The sequence below is a fragment of the Leuresthes tenuis genome, unplaced genomic scaffold, assembly GCF_036924035.1.
Source record: "Leuresthes tenuis unplaced genomic scaffold, fLeuTen1.0.hap1 SCAF_21, whole genome shotgun sequence".
NCBI lineage: Eukaryota > Metazoa > Chordata > Actinopteri > Atheriniformes > Atherinopsidae > Leuresthes > Leuresthes tenuis.
This window is the reverse complement of record NW_027325375.1, coordinates 20,825,086-20,842,314: the sequence shown is the minus strand read 5'-3', so window position 1 is coordinate 20,842,314 and position 17,229 is coordinate 20,825,086. Positions and strand designations below refer to the sequence as shown.

General features: G+C 38.3%; 1 protein-coding gene across 2 annotated transcripts in view; it reads left to right on the top strand.

Moving 5' to 3' along the window:
* opcml (opioid binding protein/cell adhesion molecule-like) overlaps nucleotides 1-17,229 on the top strand; it is a 278,248-nt gene that overhangs the window by 209,348 nt on the left and 51,671 nt on the right. For both annotated transcript variants that reach the window (XM_072375306.1, XM_072375305.1), the window contains one exon: nucleotides 13,369-13,494. In XM_072375306.1, coding sequence (XP_072231407.1) covers nucleotides 13,369-13,494 — 126 coding nt within the window. The remainder of the gene's footprint in view (nucleotides 1-13,368; nucleotides 13,495-17,229) is intronic.

Here is a 17,229-nt window from a genome sequence, read left to right as displayed (position 1 = left end):
TTTATCAGCGACAAATAAAGGCACTTTTGGCAGTGAATTGTGATTGCAAACCTTATTAAATCACTGTGTGTGAGAATTTAAATGCTTTCCTTCCCAAATGTTGTGCTCTGAAAAGGAAACTAACGTCACTGCATATGAAAAACCACAACAGTGCCAGGCACAAAGCTCACTGTGTTCATGCCTTTCAGGCACTAAATTACCACTGTGCATCCTTTGGCAAATATCAACAATAATTTACGAAATGTTAAAAAAAAATATTTGCACAAGGAGCTAATTACTCTGTTTCCAAAATGGAACACTGTAAAAAAATAATGAAAATAAAAACTTGGGCAAATAGATGAAGTAAATAATGTTCACCCATTAAACTTCCAAATGTTATGTCAGAGCGGGGGTTCCACGCATGGTCAGTCTGCTGCTGCATGATGCATGGACTGTCTCTGTTGGGGGACTGTGTGATCAGGAGAATTAGGAGAAAACAAACGGTTCAGGGCTGTGAGAATTTATTGGCATCAAAACACCTCCATTTCCATGTCAAGAAAAGTCAGTATTTGTCTTTCTCTTGGTTGTTACCATGATTACCCTTAAAGAGCCTTGGACTTTGATCTTGACAGTAAATGGAACTTAATCTTAACATATTTCTACTTAAAACTCAGTGTGAAATCAAACCTGGGAAGTATACTACAACCATACGAGATAACAAACTGATATTATTGAACGATATTGTTTCCCTGTGATCAGCATTTTGATGTGTGCTCCCAGCACCTTTACCATGAGACAGAGTAGAGCTCTGAGCTAAAGTTGGGAACCACTTTGGGTGTTGTTAAGGCATTACTCATTGCCTCAAGTTTGCCTGTAGCCATTGAGTGTAACGTTTGCTGAATTCACAATCTATCCTTCGAGGGCCCTGTGACATAAAGACCCTGAGGCCATCGTGTCTGTTGTAGCCTCTCTGACATCAAGATTTTCTTCAAAGTCTTAAGTTAGAAATCCCTGAAAGTACAATCACTTGTACAAAATAACCTAAAATCTTCTCTTTAAGTGTTCAAACAAGTATTTAAGGTGTTGTACTTAATCTTGATACACTTCTTAAAGAATGCCTTAAGGCAAGTTTTACTATTGCACAAAAGATCTTGGCAATTAAGGAGAAGAAAACCCTTTAAGTGTCTTTGACTCTATCATATATTTCATTTATGTCAACAAATTAAGTAAATTTAAATATCCCAAGCAGAGGGAAATGCTTTCCTTGCTGTAATTTTTACAGTTGTTCTGTGAAGTATGTCTATGTTCTTTTATTGTTAAATTCCTGAGATTCCGAATTTGTCTTTCCAACTGGAACTTTAAGAAAATGCATTTCAGATGTTTTGTGCGGCAAATGTCCAGCATTTGAAATTATTTTAGTCTTTCTTTTTTTTTTCGCTCCTAGAAGTGCGGGCTGGTTTTAAGCGTTTGTTGTTTTATTTGTTGGACCCATAGAGGTTCACAATGTGGAAGAATAATCATATGACACACATTTTTCCCAACCCATTGATCCACCATTGTTGGACCTTTAGCTATTCTTAACATTTCAACAGTAAAGCCTTTATTACAGACTGAAAAGTAGGATTAGATTGGATTACATGAAGGATATTGTTCCTTTATGGAGTGTAACAGTAGCAAACAAGTAATTGTGAATCCATCTTTAGGATTACCTGATACTTTGTATATATCTTGGAAATGCAGTCTGGTTCTGTTGGGCAAAAGGTCCGGCTGTTCCTTGCTCTGTAACCAGTCAGTGACATTCTCCTCACGGGAGATACAGAATAGATTTTCCTGCACCCTTTCGCTTATATTTTTCTTGCTAACACACAGACTCCAACGTGCGGCATCTTAAGCAGTTGATATTACAATTTGGGATGCTGAAGAATTTTTTGTAATTAGGGATGCAGGGAAACTCAGAGGGAAGGTCCCTGATTTTTTTTGGCAGCCTGCGGTGTTACCATCAGAGTGGTGAACAAAAACATAATGAGGAAGCATTTGTGTAACGTACTAATGCACCGTTGTAAAACATCTTTCTTTGCAGTTTATATAGCAATGTAGTTTTTTTCTTTTTTATCTACTCCACCAACTTCCATGAAACGATTGCCATAGTCATTACATATTCAGAACTCTTGCTGTCTGCAGACATTGTGCATGGGAGACACACATGGTCAGACTCAGAATACATTTTTCTACTGATGGATGCAACATGCAACCATCAGCATATACTGTGCCTCACTTAGTTTGCAGATTTGAGAAAATACTGAATTAGCTTGTGTGATATTTTGTCCGTACATTTCGGGTTGCAAGTTTCAGCAGTATGGTTAAGATGCAGAGTAAAGATTGACATTAATCGTTATAGTTTGAAATGGTGTCACTGCACGATGCCTCCGTCTGCTTTACAAAATCGGTATGACAGTCAGCTGGTGCACTGCAGGATGCATTACGTTTTCATTTCAGGGAGAGGAAAACAAAACTTTGAAGGTGGTTACTTTGCCTCTTTCCATTACGTAATGCACATTCACTGCATTGATAAGCGGTGCTGGGTGAGATACTTTGTTGTTCAGGTAAAAATCAACCTGATATATTACTGTCAGCTGTTAAAAGTCACAAATAGTTTCCGAGTGGAAAAGTAGGACAGCAAAGGTTGCACATGTACAAGTGCACCACTCTCTGTGTTGTAAATACATTAATAAATAAAAAAAAAACAAGAAAAAGAAGTCTTTAAAACAAATGTCTCTTAGAAAAGTCTTTCTGAAATACAGAATCTACAATAATGTTGTTATGGTGGTATTTCAAACTAGTTTGCTTCTGATAGGACCATGTTTGTCGCTGTTCTTATAGTGTACAATGGTATCCTTATGACCTGATCAGATCAGATCAGATCAGATTTATTTGTCATGCATACAAACAAAATTTGTCCTCTGCTTTTAACCCAGCCAGGTTGGCACCTGTTGACACACACATGCACATGCACAGGGTCACACACTCATAGAGACAGATGCCATACAACAACCGTCAGGTTATTGGGCGACCCACTCACCACTAAGCCACGGCTGCCCCTTTTTATTTATTTATTTATTTTATTTTATTCTTAAGATTAAGATCAGATAAACTATTGAAATATACTGATTGTATGACTTCTTGGTATAATATACCAACAAATGTCATAGTCTCCTATATATTGTACATTTCTACGTACTATTTACTATGAGCAGTGTCATGTGAAACTTGGCTTACTTGCATGATTTAATGACATGTTCCTCTTTTTTCCATTTTTTTAAAATTTTATTCTATCTCAGATAAAAAGACGACATGAAAATAGCTTGAAGCAAGACTTTTAGCTCTCTGTATGGCTGCTACCTACTTTACAAATTGGTTGACAACAGAGAGTCATGGGAAACTCTTTCGGTTGCACCACTTGACGCAGTCCATTATGAAATTTGAGCCGTGTTTAAAGTTCATTATCTTGTTGCAAAAATTCTGTTTCTCAACTTTAGTTTTTTTTTATAGACCATCTGATGCTTTCTTCCAGGAATTCCCTGTATTTATTTTAACCCATTCTCCAATCCACCAGTGAAGGACTTAACCATGTCAAAGCCGCTCAAGCTTAACAGTTGCACAGTTGTCTTTTTATAAAAATCTGAAACCATTTTCTCTCCAATATTACAGGACCATTGTCACCAAAATGTAAGCTCAAAGGTTGGATACATAATATCTTGAACTCTAATACAGAAGTAAACAACTACAAAGACATAATAGTATAATGACATTATATAAGCACAGCACTTTATTTTTCAGAAGTTTCATAGGACTGTTGTGCAGTTCTAAGCAGTCAACTACTGTATTTTCTTCCAAAGATAGTTTAGAAATATATTGATGTCAGTAATAAATAGCCCTCCACAAAGAGAAAAAACAACACCAAGGTCAACATTGCCCTGTTTCAGAGAAAGAAAGACCTCCAAGCTGCTTCAAAGGCTCCAAGTCAGGTTTTGCTTCCCGTTTCAGCTCCTTTTTGAGACTTTACTGCTATAGTGTGACCCCCATTAGTTTTGTTTTTATGAAGATTGTAGGTTGTAACTGAAGTGTTTCTTCTAACTTTTTTGTCAGATGTTGGCATTTGAACCGTGGTTAGTTTATATTAAAAGCCCCAAACTCTGTGTCATCAGTTCAGACTGCTAGAAGTATTCATTTTTCCAACAAAATTAGTTGGAACCATGGATTCATGCTACCAACACCAAAGCTCGCCAGCTGTCTGCTGTTCCAGCAAAATTTGGGGGTTTTCAGACCACCCTATCAAGATTTGATTTTACAGATTTTGAGAGCAGGTGCTCCGTGCAGGGCCAGATATCTGATGTTGGATGACAGGACATGGTTTCATGCTGTGCAACCAGTCTGGACATTCCCATATGACCTCCTCCTCAGACGTATCTGGCTATAGAACTTTTTTGGCAAAAAAAAAAAAAAAAGAGCTTTGGTGAAAATTCATCTGGCATCTGGCACTCCATCTGGCATCAGCAGTTATACCACAAGCAGGGTCATTGAGATGAATTTTTTCTCCATTTTCATTTTCAGTGTCAGCATTAAATGAAGCTCCTGATCTGCAGGAGTTTGTATCTGCAGGAGTTTATGAATTTCAGTGCTCTCACATGACTGATGACTGATAATTGCTCGAATAAGCACGTGTCCAGGTGTTTCAAATAAAGTGCTTGGTGAGAGTTTGTCCTGACTAATCATCTTAGATGATTTACTTTGAGGGCTTTGGATGATAAGAACATGAGAATTGTTGAAGAAACCAAAGCAGATTTCTGAGCTGAATAACATAATCCTGATAATGAAACCCTGGTTTACCTCTATCCAGCTTCATTTCCAGTTACAGTTTCAACTTTAAATCCTAAAGGATGCTTTTACTGCACTCACTTTGAGTCCAGAAGTCACTTTGTCAGACCTCACTTGTTCACTGCTGTATTGATTTGATTTTGGTTCAAATATTCTCTTTTTAATCATTGTACCCTTGATCTTTTAGATTTTGTATTCATTTAAACGACAGAGTCATCAATGGCCAATGCTGGGCTGATGTTGTTGGTCATTGTTCAACACTTCATTCTGACTGCAATGACTACTGCCAGCTCAACTGGAGAGGGAAAAAAATCCTATTCACGTTGTAGCGCTCACCATCTCTTTCAAGAAGCCTTTCTTCTCTATACTCTGGCTCTAATAAATGGGGCAAGTGATTAAATACAAATATTTCCTCCACATACCGGTAATTAAAAATTTGCTTAAAAGCCAGCCTGGCCTGTGAAATCCATCCTATCAGGGTTTATATCCAAAACTAAAATGCCTTGTTTGATTTCTTTTAATGTAGCACCACATAACGCTCGTTGCAAATAACACAGGCAGAAAGAGAGATTACATAACTGACACAAAAAAAGGATTATGTCCAAAGAGATCATTTTCATATCGCTACCAGGCACTGGTAGAAAATACCAACATTTTTACATTGCCATATACAATTATAATATGCTGTTGCTTCTAAGTGGTTGCCATGGTGCCAACATGCATGAAGTGCCAGAAGATGACGTTTGTTATGACTTGTGATTTGGTGCTATATAAATAAACTGAACTCATATGAATTGAATTGCATGTATCCAGTTGCAAAGATTTTGTGCCTTTTTTTTGTGTCATATTACTATGAAAAATATGCCTTTGAAGCATTTGAATTGATCTGTTGTGAAATCCTCGTTGTCAAACATTGATTTATTGTTAATGTTATACATCTACACTTTCAGCAGTTAACATGAAGCTCGTTTTTTTTTCTGGTGATAATATCAGTTCTTAAATGGTTGGTTTACATGCTCAATTTCAGCAGACTTGCTAAAAATTCCGATGAGGCTAGCGTGAATTCTAAATGAGACAAGGAAAATTAACTTTCCATTAAGGTACACACCTATTGAGATATTGTCAGCCTTTGTACTAAAGAAAGATTGAATAGGTGGCCTTTTGTATGGTACTTCTAACATTGGCTTCGGGTTGCATTTGAAAATAAAGTCTTTGAAATATATATTTTCCTGTTGAAAACCCTCAAAATACTGTTAAAGGCACAAGAGGCTGGCATTGATACTAATTGCCTGTCAACTTGTCAATAAAATGAACACATGGCTGAAAGTCTGGCATTGTAAATACATGGAATTAAAGACTCAGACATCTCAGCCAGCATGTGTGTGATGCTTTTTTCATGTCGATCAGAAGGAAATATATATATATATATATATATATATATATATATGTTCTGCCATTTGGTTTTACTTTATTGCTGCTGTTGTTACTTTGGACTGCATCCTTGAACATCAGATGCATTTGACCCACATGAAAAGCTGCCTTTGAACGGAGAAAGCCTGGTAGTTTGAAAGCAGGTGTCACTCCTTGTGCCCGCTACCAGTTACTGGGAAAAGTAACATACTTTATTTCTACCTCTCCGAAGCATGAGCAGACCCCCCCCCCCCACCACTCAAATGTTTTATGACACTTTTTAGACTGGAATGTTGGATCCCTTTCTTGTTCCTTCTCTTGCAGTTAGGTATGCCTTTGAATTCATAACAACCACTGACAAGAACACTGAACGTACCCAAGTTATTTGTCACGAATGTCTATTGTTCCAACATGAGATAAGAGATGGAAAAACTCACTGACAGGAATTCTTTTGATGTTTCATTCGCATAATAATTTGCTATGGCACAAGACTTAGCATCTGCTATAGATTTTGTGAATGTTAGTACAGAAGCAGAGGCTTTGAAGTTTTGAGAAGTCAAAGGTTTAGGCTCATCCTAAAACCCTGAGGAGGGCATGTCTTCTTTTATTTCATCCTTTTAGGTGATATAAAGATGACTTTTTTTAAGTGCCTTTTTTAGTCTATTATGAATGTAAATGTATGACATCCGTGTTTCAAAATGTATGTACTGCACAGAAGCATAGTCAGCACAATAAAAGGGCCAAGCTTCTAGAATTATGAAAAAGATTTAAGAACAAAAACAGGTACATTACTCTAACAAATAGATAAATGAATATTCTACACCTGCAGTGGACAAGAAATAACAGAATGATGTAGATCGCCAAAATTTATATTTTGACCAGCATACAACATGTTGTTAAAATCCTGGACCTGGATGTTTCAAGAGGACGAAAACAAATCAGATCGGATTAGGTTTGGCATTAGAAGAAATGCCATCCATGCCCAGAGGAGCGTAATGTAAATGTAAATTTCCTGTTGCTTATCTGGGTTTCGGTCTCTATGGTAGCTGGTTGCCATCACATCCTTTTCGATTACCATTACATAGCCCAAGTTCTTAGTTAAAACTCACTGTCACATGTGAAGGTTGGGAGATAGAGTGATCTGTACCTCAGATGAATTGCTTAGTTTGATCTTACCATCACACCAGCTATAATGCTGACTTAATCTGCAATAATTTGGAAAGTTTTCATTTACTGCAACAGCTTTGTAAATGAAAACAAATCGAAAATTTTATGTTACAAACACAATAAAAAAAGTTGAGAGAGAGGCAAAGAACAATTCTACAACCGGCAGATGATTTGATGACAGGTGAGGGTGTCAGGATTGGGTATAAAAGGTGCATCCATGACATTCTTATCAGATCATGGCTCATCACTATGTGATAAGGTCAGAAGACCATTGATCAGTTTAAGAAAAAATAAAAAATAAAAAATCTTTAAAGAACTTTGGGTCTTTCAGCATTTACAGAGCATAGTGAAAGAAAAGTAAAAAAATCCCCCTCTGTGATAGGAATGGTCTGCATTCATCAGATCGGGGCACTGTGACAATGTTTTAAGCCCAGATACTGCTGAAGACAGCGGGCGCCCTTGTCCTTGGTTAGTTTCCAACTGAGAGCTTGGATATCAACTGCCTGGATACCGGCACCTTGAAAGTGAAAGGAATATCGTGACTGCCTCATACTTGAGTATCTTTAACTATTAAGTTATGTGGACTTGACATAGGAAAGTCATTTCCATTTTCCGTTGGTACCTTTGTTTGACTAAACATTCTAAATTTCTCTTTTTCTTGTAGCTATGAGTAGAGGAGTTTAACTCCCTGAAGAATAGCTCAGCCTACTTACAAAACTTTTTTTATTATTATTATTATTTTGTTATGAATTGTCTTGACCCTTCAAACTCAGTTTCTTGAAATCTTTTCTCTTGAGGGAGAGTTGGAGCCTAAATATCCCCCAAACACTTCTGTGCCGCACTGAGTGATTGGGGGATTGTCATAAATGAATGATTCATATTGTCAGGCAAAACAATGTATGGTAAAATTACAATGCTTACAATATCATACTGCTTTTGTTCTAATGCTCCCGAGATAACACGCTGTTATGTACTGCTGCCACATTTCTCTCCTTTCCCTGTGAATGATGCACATTTACCAGCAGGAGGATGTTAGTAATAAAAGAATAACTAAATAAAAATAGAGAAATGCAATAACATCAGTTGTTTCCAGACGTTAAACACCCAGAGAAAACACCCTTTTCCCCTTTGTTTCCTCTTTACTCCCATGCTGTAACACCTTTTCTGTGCAGACATGGAACAGCGACATGTCCAGAGGCCCCTACTTTTCAGTCACGGTAGCCACAGTAACAGGGAAGCTATGCTTTTAATCACTCGGCTGGTGGCATTATAAAGCAGGGGGACCTGTCACCGCCTGTTCATTCATCTCTGCAGAAGGTCAAAAGAGTGGAAAAAAAATGCGGTTCCCGCTGCATCTTCAAACAATACATTTTACCCCACCCCTATTTAGAGACTCTCACAGGTGCCACGTGTTGCCATTTACCCTGAAAAAGCATAAATCACAAGGTCTGTGGAATCAGTCTAATTAATGTAAACTATTGACGACTGTAGAGAAGCTTCCTCACTCCTTTTTGCCACCCTGCATGCTTGGCAGTGAAAATAATGGATTGCTTTACAAGTGTCCTAAGATGCCCGGTGCATGGAAAATAAATGCCTCGCATACGATACACAGCATTACTCAAGATAAAGTACTTACATCAGTTTAGCATTTACTTTCTTTTTCAACATGTTTTCAAGGCATTGCATACAAATGAGTCATAATGGACACGGTTTGTGTTCCATTTATGCGCATTTTAAGCCTTTTACATTGTTAAAAAGACACCCCTAATAGTTCAAGTCAGGGTGAAAATACAAGGCAAGGTGTCATCCTTTCACAGAACCTGACAGGCAGTGACAAATAATAGGCTGTACTTTTTTCTCTTATGATTCTGTCTGTAAACAGTGACATAAACACACACACACAAACAAGAAGCAAGAAGATTTTTGATCAGGACGTAGATAGAAAGGAGTCCCCAAGCTTCTCTCTTCCCAAATGTTTTCCAGCTGCAGCGGTTTGACTGGAACAGTTTTCGTTCACGAGTATCTATCTAACTGCCACGCGATATGACGCAAACATTTGAAATGTTGCTTATCGAAAATACACATTCCATTACATTTTTCCTCTTCTTTTTTTTTTTTTTAAACAAATCTTTAAACATCAAAATCAAAAGTATTCCACAGGTAGAAAAACCTTCCACTGAAGGAGTAAATTTGCAGAACTATCATCACATTGTCAGCCTGTATTACAGAGCACTGCACACATTTTCATACATTAGACAAAACAATATATCATGATGTCACTTCCAGATGTATACACCTATGAACAAAGTGCTTAAACCACCAGCTGTGCAGTCACATAGCGGCTTAATTGTGGGCACACAAGTCAGCTTTAAGCTCTGTAAAAATTAGATGACTTGACATGTTTTCAACAAAATGAAGGCATTGGGTAAGATGGAGGGTGAGGATGAGAGAGGGAGTAGTGTAGGAGGAGAAGGAGGTCTAAGAAGAGGCCAAACTGGTGATAGAGAGAGATATATAGGCAGAAATAAAGGGAATTAATATTTCCATCACTCTGCAAAAGAGCACTTGCTCTGTTTACTTTAATCATTATGAAAGAAGAAATGCTGAATGTGTTTAAGGTGAGAACAGCAGTGTGTAAATTCATTTAAAAAATAGTTAGATCACAAAATAATGATTTTAAATTGATTAGATAGCTTTAACTGAGGTGTTTAATTCCATAAAAGAGCTGAGGGATTCCTCTACCTTGGGGTGTAGTTGTACTAATTATGTGTAGCATTTTTCACAAAATTGTGAAAACTGTGCTTGATTAATCGAAAAAGATAATGGCTGAAGCTGGTGTGGTGCAACTAATGTTGATCAGTTCATCAACTCATTCCTGAAAGATTGATCACTTTTTGGATTTGCCCCTTTGTATATTTCTTTTCAAAGATCATTTGACTTTCATGTTTCACCAATAAGAGCGGACCAAGGTTTCGTATTAATCGCTGAACATCTGCTGGAAATCAGCCGCAACATGATTTCTGTCACGGCCGTGTATACGAGCCAATAAGGCAAACACAAAAAGCCAGTGGCTTAATGATGAGACCAAAGCAGCAAATCCCTGCAGAGAAAGATCAAGAGTGATGAGGCAGGAAAAAGGTGAAAGGAGGTAGGGAAGGGAAGGCCGGCACAGGTTTTTGCACATGTTCATATTCAAGTGGCAAAAATTCAAAGCCAATGATGGCCCTGTTAATGTTAAACTGAGGTAGCTGGCAATGCTGAGTCTGAGTGACAGATGAGCAGACAGATCAAAACTAACAAAAATTAAAAGCAATATTATCATGTCAGTCTAGAGGTTGGGTTCAGTTTCATTTGACATAATAAGAAAATGCATCTTCTTGGTTGCAGGTGACCATGTTTCCGTGCAGCAAAGAAAAAAAAATGGGATTGGTTCAGAGAAGCCAGCCAAATTGTTGCATTATCTCTGTGTTCCTTTGTAGAAAACTGAACAAAAACAGTATTTTACAATTTTCCTTCCCCACTCTGGTTAAAAAAGCACAGAGACAGCCACTTTCTAAAGTGAACACGCAGCATCCACTTCTTGAAAAAAGAGACAGAACAAGTATGGCTTGTTTGGAAGTGTTGCAGGCGAAAGCCTCTTCTCTCTAAAAAGAACATGGTAGATCAGCTTAGGTTTGTAAAGTTACATCTGAACAAACTACAAGACTTCTGGATCAATGTCCTTTGGACAGACCAGACCAAAGTGGAGATGTTAGGTCATAATGCACAGCAGCACGTTTGGAGAAAACCAAACACAGCATATCAGCACAAACACCTCATACCAGCTGTCAAGCACGGTGGTGGAGGGATGATGATGTGGGCTTGTTCTGCAGCCACAGGACCTGGACACCTTGTAGTCACTGAGTCCACCATGAATTCCTCTGCATACCAAAGTATTCTGGGGTCAAATGTGAGGCCATCTGTCTGACAGCTAAAGCTTGGCTGAAACTGGGTCATCAACAGGACAATGATCCCAAACACAGCAGCAAATCTACAACAGAATGTCTGAAATAGAAAAGAATCAAGGTGTTGCAATGGTCCAGTCAAAGTCCAGAGCTCAACCTGATTGAAATGCTGTGGTGTGACCTGAAGAGAGCTGTGCATAAACCAACGCCGCATACCTCAATGAGCTGAAGCAATGCTGTAAAAAAGAGTGGGCCGAAATTCCTCCACAACAACATGAGGGACTGATAACATCATACAGAAATCAATTATTTCAAGTTACTGCAGCTCAAGGTGGTTCTACAAGTTGTTGAATCATGGGGTGGACTTTTACACTCACTGCTGCTGCATTTTGATTTAGTTTTCTTCAATAAATTACACTGTGTAATATGCAATGTGTTGTTGTTCATCTGAGGATGTTCTTATTTAATTTTAAGTCCACTGAGTACAATATTTATCTATACTTAATATGCACGATTGCCTCTTGTACTGCAAACCTCATGTTTAATGTTTATCTGTTTAAATAGACGCAAACCTGCTCAGATATCCTTACAAAATGAAAGAGTTGATATGAACTCAACATTAATTGCAGTGATTTACCTTCACATTCACATATCTTCACATATCAGAGTTTCTTTTATCGAATCCTTTTTCACGAGTGTATGAATATCTAAATGTCTAATTTTGAAAATTGAATTAATTTGTTTATCTGAATCATATCATTAAGTCCTGTACTGTTGGTCGCAAATATATAATATGTTGTGTTTGTTGTCAGCAGCAACTTTTTGGATGCCATTTAGGGGACCAGTCTGCACAGGGTTCTAGATGAACCAATTGAGCAGGCTTTAGCAATGCATGCTAATTGAATTGGTAAATTCAAAGGTCATCTCAATGCAGAGTTGTCCATCACTTCAGCTCTCATTCCACTGCACCAACCTCACATAATTCTAATGTGAATCTGGAAGAAAGATATCAAATCCCAATGATGCAAATTCATGCCATTGTTAGACTCTCTTTCTATCATCTATTATGCAGACGTTTCAATAAACTCACATACTACCAAGACATGTTCACCACATCTAAAGATTACATTTGTACAACTATACTTGAAATGTGGGTTCTTGTTTAGTCAACTTTTGTTATAATTTTGTCAATATAAATTGTATATTAAGTTACTAAGTTATTCATGGATAATTTGTATTTTTACATTTGTTAAAAAACATTTTCATTAAAAAGTCATTCATTTTCAGTACCAAATTGATTTATGGATTGCTTTTTATTTCTTTAGTGTATACCAAGAGGCTTGGTATTACATTCTGAACCAAACAAAATACCATGTGGAAAACTGAGCAAAGGACGCAGGCATATAATTGAGATAAAGCTTTGTTAAACACAAATTAAATCAAATGAGGTAATCGAACAGAGCACCAGATCCTCAACAATTCACAAGGCATTTTCATATGTTTATGTTAAAACACACATTTTAAATAAAAAACAAACAAACTAGGCTTTGAAAAATAATGAGAAGAGGATAAGATGTAACCCATTTCATTTGTGTAGGTCCAGTCTGAATTGTTCATAAATGATCTTTGAATTACACTGACGGATGTTAACATCTGACCCATGGTCAGTAGCTACCCTCTCCCAGAATAAACACTGACACACATGCTCACAAATCAAATCTGCGCAGTCTAACTCCAAATCAGTCTGATGCTTGTCTAATGAGCAGTGTGGCATAGATACATGATGAAGAAAATCAATCATGTTAACACCACAGCAAGCCAGAGAATTGTGAGATTTGTCATCTAATTTCATGCTAATTGAGTCTCCAACCCTGAGTTTTTTGGGTTTTTTTACCACATCATGTCCCAGATCACGTGGAATTGTGGGTTTCTTTGCACACGTGCCATTAATTAGACCTAAATCATTGATGATGATTTTTCCTTCTCTCCTCAGTTCCTGCTAGGATCACTAATATAACGAAGAACGTCACGGTGAATGAGGGCAGCGGCGTCAGTCTTATGTGCCTGGCAGTCGGTCGACCTGAGGCTAACGTCATATGGAAGCATCATTCACCAAGGGGTAGGTCGAGAATCTTTCCCATGTAAAATTTCACTGTTTTGGATGATGGGTACAGAAAAACAATGGTTTTTAAAACAACTAATCTTAAGCACAGAAATACGAAAAAACAATATTTAGTAGTTATATGAGGCTACAAATATGCCTCTTTACTGGGAAAGAGAATTACTACAAAACTGGTGAAGTTATATTCATATTTGTGAGTGTTATCTTGTTCATTATCTACAATGCTTATCTTAATTTCAAATTGTGGATTTTAGTTTTTTTAGAAAGTCCTATTCTATAACTGTTAAAGGTCATTTAGAAAATTCATCAAGCAAATGTGTGAAGCAGCATCAGAGTAAAGGTGACTGAACACCTTAGGCAACACGCACCTCCAACATTTGCTTCACATGAATATTCCCCTACATGCATGTTTGAATCTTTAGCTTTTTTGCTTACTTTTGCAGCCACAAGAGAATTTATGATAAGTGATGCCAGGTTGGGCTGCCGTCCATAGAGGCTTGTTGCCCCGTTGCAGTCGTCCCAGGTTTGATTTCGGCCTGTGGCCGTTGTGCTTCATGTCTCTCTCTCTCTGCCCCTGTCTACCCTGTTTCCTGTCAAACTGCTTTCAAACAAAGGCCACGAGAACCAACAAAACCTTGAAGAAAAAAAACCTAACACCAGGTTTTAATCTACTGACCAGTAGCCTGCTTTCTTTCAACTCGGGTGATTTGAGGTTTTGTGCCTGACAGAAACCGAGTCCAGTCAAAGCATGACTTGGCTACAGGCCCCAGCTGGTTTCGTGTTTGGTTGGCATCTCACAGCCTGAAGAAGGGCCAAGAAGCTCTGTGTGCCTATACTTGTGTGTGCTTGTGTGTTCTCTGTTCTAATTGTGTCAGCTCTGTGCTTCCCACTGAGCATTCATCAGTGTGAGTCACGTGCTGCTTCTCTATAGGATCATCAGATGTTCAGCCTCCAATATAACAGGAATGCTTCCAGCCCAGCTGTTTCTCTCCCTCCTCCTCATCTAGATCCAGTAGAATCAGGTTCTCATAACCCATTGGACCTACACAATGTTTGACCCGCCCTTCCACCACCAGACTGGCGCTGATGCACAGCAGCAAAAGTAATGGCAAATGAGGCAATGGAATTATAGTTGAAAGTGATATACTGACATCCACATCCAGGCAATGTGATATGCTGCCTTTATGTTGGCTTCTCTGTATGTGTGTTGGAGTCTGGAAAGATAATGGATTATCTTATTTGACATTTCTCGCAGTTGCACTAATGAAAAGACACACTATGTGGGGAAATGTTCAGGCAGCCAAAGAAATTCTCTCTGGCAGTCAGAATCTTAAATGTTTTTCCTACAGAGTGGCATTTTCCAGACTAGCCCCTCACCCATTTGCTTTTCATGTTTGTCACCAGCGATAATGGACTGGATCCCTCTGAGGACAGTATTTTGCTTCTGTTAGCTCAACACAAAAGTGAGCAGCCTTCTCCCTGGGGTAAACCCGCATTTCATGATTGTCTCAGATCTGTAATGTTGATGTTTTTGCATTTGATGGTTGCTTTTCCATGATGTTCCAATTAAAACGTTTTCATGCTCACATTTTGTCAGGAACCTGATCAGCTCTGCTGCAGCAGCTGTTAGCTGTTTTGATGCAGGGTGATGCTTCAACTTTTAGTGTAAATGGCATGTGACATACGGAAATAGTTGAAGGCAATCTTGGAATAAATAAGACATATTTAGGTTTTGCTGCTTCATTTGAGTCTAAGATTTATTAACAATATTATCTGAAACATTATTTCCCAAGATCCCATTAAATATCACTACAGTTTCCATTGCACCACTGGATTCAGGGAGACTCTCCACCCATGAATTGGATGTCAATAAATCCTCCAATAAACATTGTGACATAAGTAAGCGTTTTGTGGACAGTAGCTGACCATAAATAAGTAGCTGTCTTTTACTTAATATATGTACCCAGTCAACTTAAGTCTCACCTTTTGTTTTATGCACTGCAGTACTCAGTCCCTGTTTCAGCACAAGGGGACTTCATAAATTATTCAGCACTGTCCAGTGAGTCTGACTGCAGGCCACTAGAAGGATTAAAAGATATATGGTTTTGGGAAAACAGTTTATTCAGGGGACAATGCCATATGGATCCCTTTAGCCCATTAAGACTCATTAAAGCGGAAGCTGTGTGAATATATCTTCAGTCAGATGTCAGTATGTGCCTTTGCTTTACAAATTAACATAGATTTAAAGATAGTTGCGATAGAACTTGTCCTTAAGAAGTCTTGTGCCTAACCACTGCATTCAAGAGGAATGTGATGCACATGCTTTTTTGGGGGGGAGCAGCCATGGCTCAGCATGCTGAGTGGTCATCTTCCAATCGAAAGGTAAGCGGCTTGATCGCCAAGTCCTCTGCATGTTGACGTGTCCTTGGGCAAGACTTGGAACTCCACACTGGACAAGGACTATACCCATCAGGATGGGTTTGTACAGAAAGGCACTGCATACTGGTCATATCAGTCTTATAGGTATATAATAAGAAGAAGATTGTATTGTAACGTCATTTATAGATACTAGTCTAGAGGCACTAGAGGTGGCTCTATAAAAGAGTGGGTTGTATCTGTGCTTTAACAAATAGGTTGACATAATGCTAATTTCCAACATCTGCAGATTTACTATGAAATAATATACCACCATAAGTAAATAGCTCCACAAAAATATCTCACCATCTGTTGAGTAGATTCCCATGAGAGATAGCAGAGATGTTAATGCTTCCTTAGATGATCAGTCCTTAAGGCCCTGCTGATCACCTCACCTATTAGGTATCAATTCAGTTGGTATATGGTGCTATGGAAAGCTCTGTAGTACGACACCATAAGTAGCACAGCCATCTGAGCATATATATTAACATCCCTGCATGTATGTATTTTTTCACTTACCATCAAGATACTCAAAGTCAAACTGAGATGAACATGACATTTGTAGTACATAGCCTACTTTATTTCTTTATTGCTGAGTTCAATGGAGTGGATTTATGACCTCAGAGTTATTTTTGCAAGTTTAAATACAATTTTTGAAGTAATATTCATCCATCCATTCATTCATTTTCTATACTTGGATAATCCAATTCAGGGTTGCAGGGGTGCTGGAGCTTATCCCAAAGGCCATTCGGGCGAGAGGTGGGGTACACCCTGGCCAGCCTGTCAAAGGGCCAACACAGAGACAAATGAGATAACCATGCATGCTCACACTCACTCCTGGGGTCAATTTACCGAATGCCATTGTCAGCGCCAGGTTTCAACGCAAAATGTCCATCACAGTACATCCAACCATAAAGTTTGTCATTCAGTCTCTAGCCTAACTTTCTTTTAAATCTTTCACTACGAGATGCAATTCAATATTTCACACACTGATGCACACACACAAAGCCAACAGAAGCCCTGTGACAAACACCTCAGCCTCACTATTAACTTCAAGCTAACATAAAGTAACTTCAGCAATAGGGGAATTTTTCAACTTCTAAACAGCCAGCAACATCGATATCAGATGTTCTGCACATCAGACGCATGAATATCTAAGGAAACATTTAGTGATAACAGACCACCTGCTATGCATGACACAATCTTGTCTGGGTGCATGACAGCAGATGAAATCAGACTTAGTGGCAGTGTATGAAATGGATTAGGACAGAGTCAGAGTGCGTTGCAGCTATCTGCACCAAGATTAAAACAAAAGCT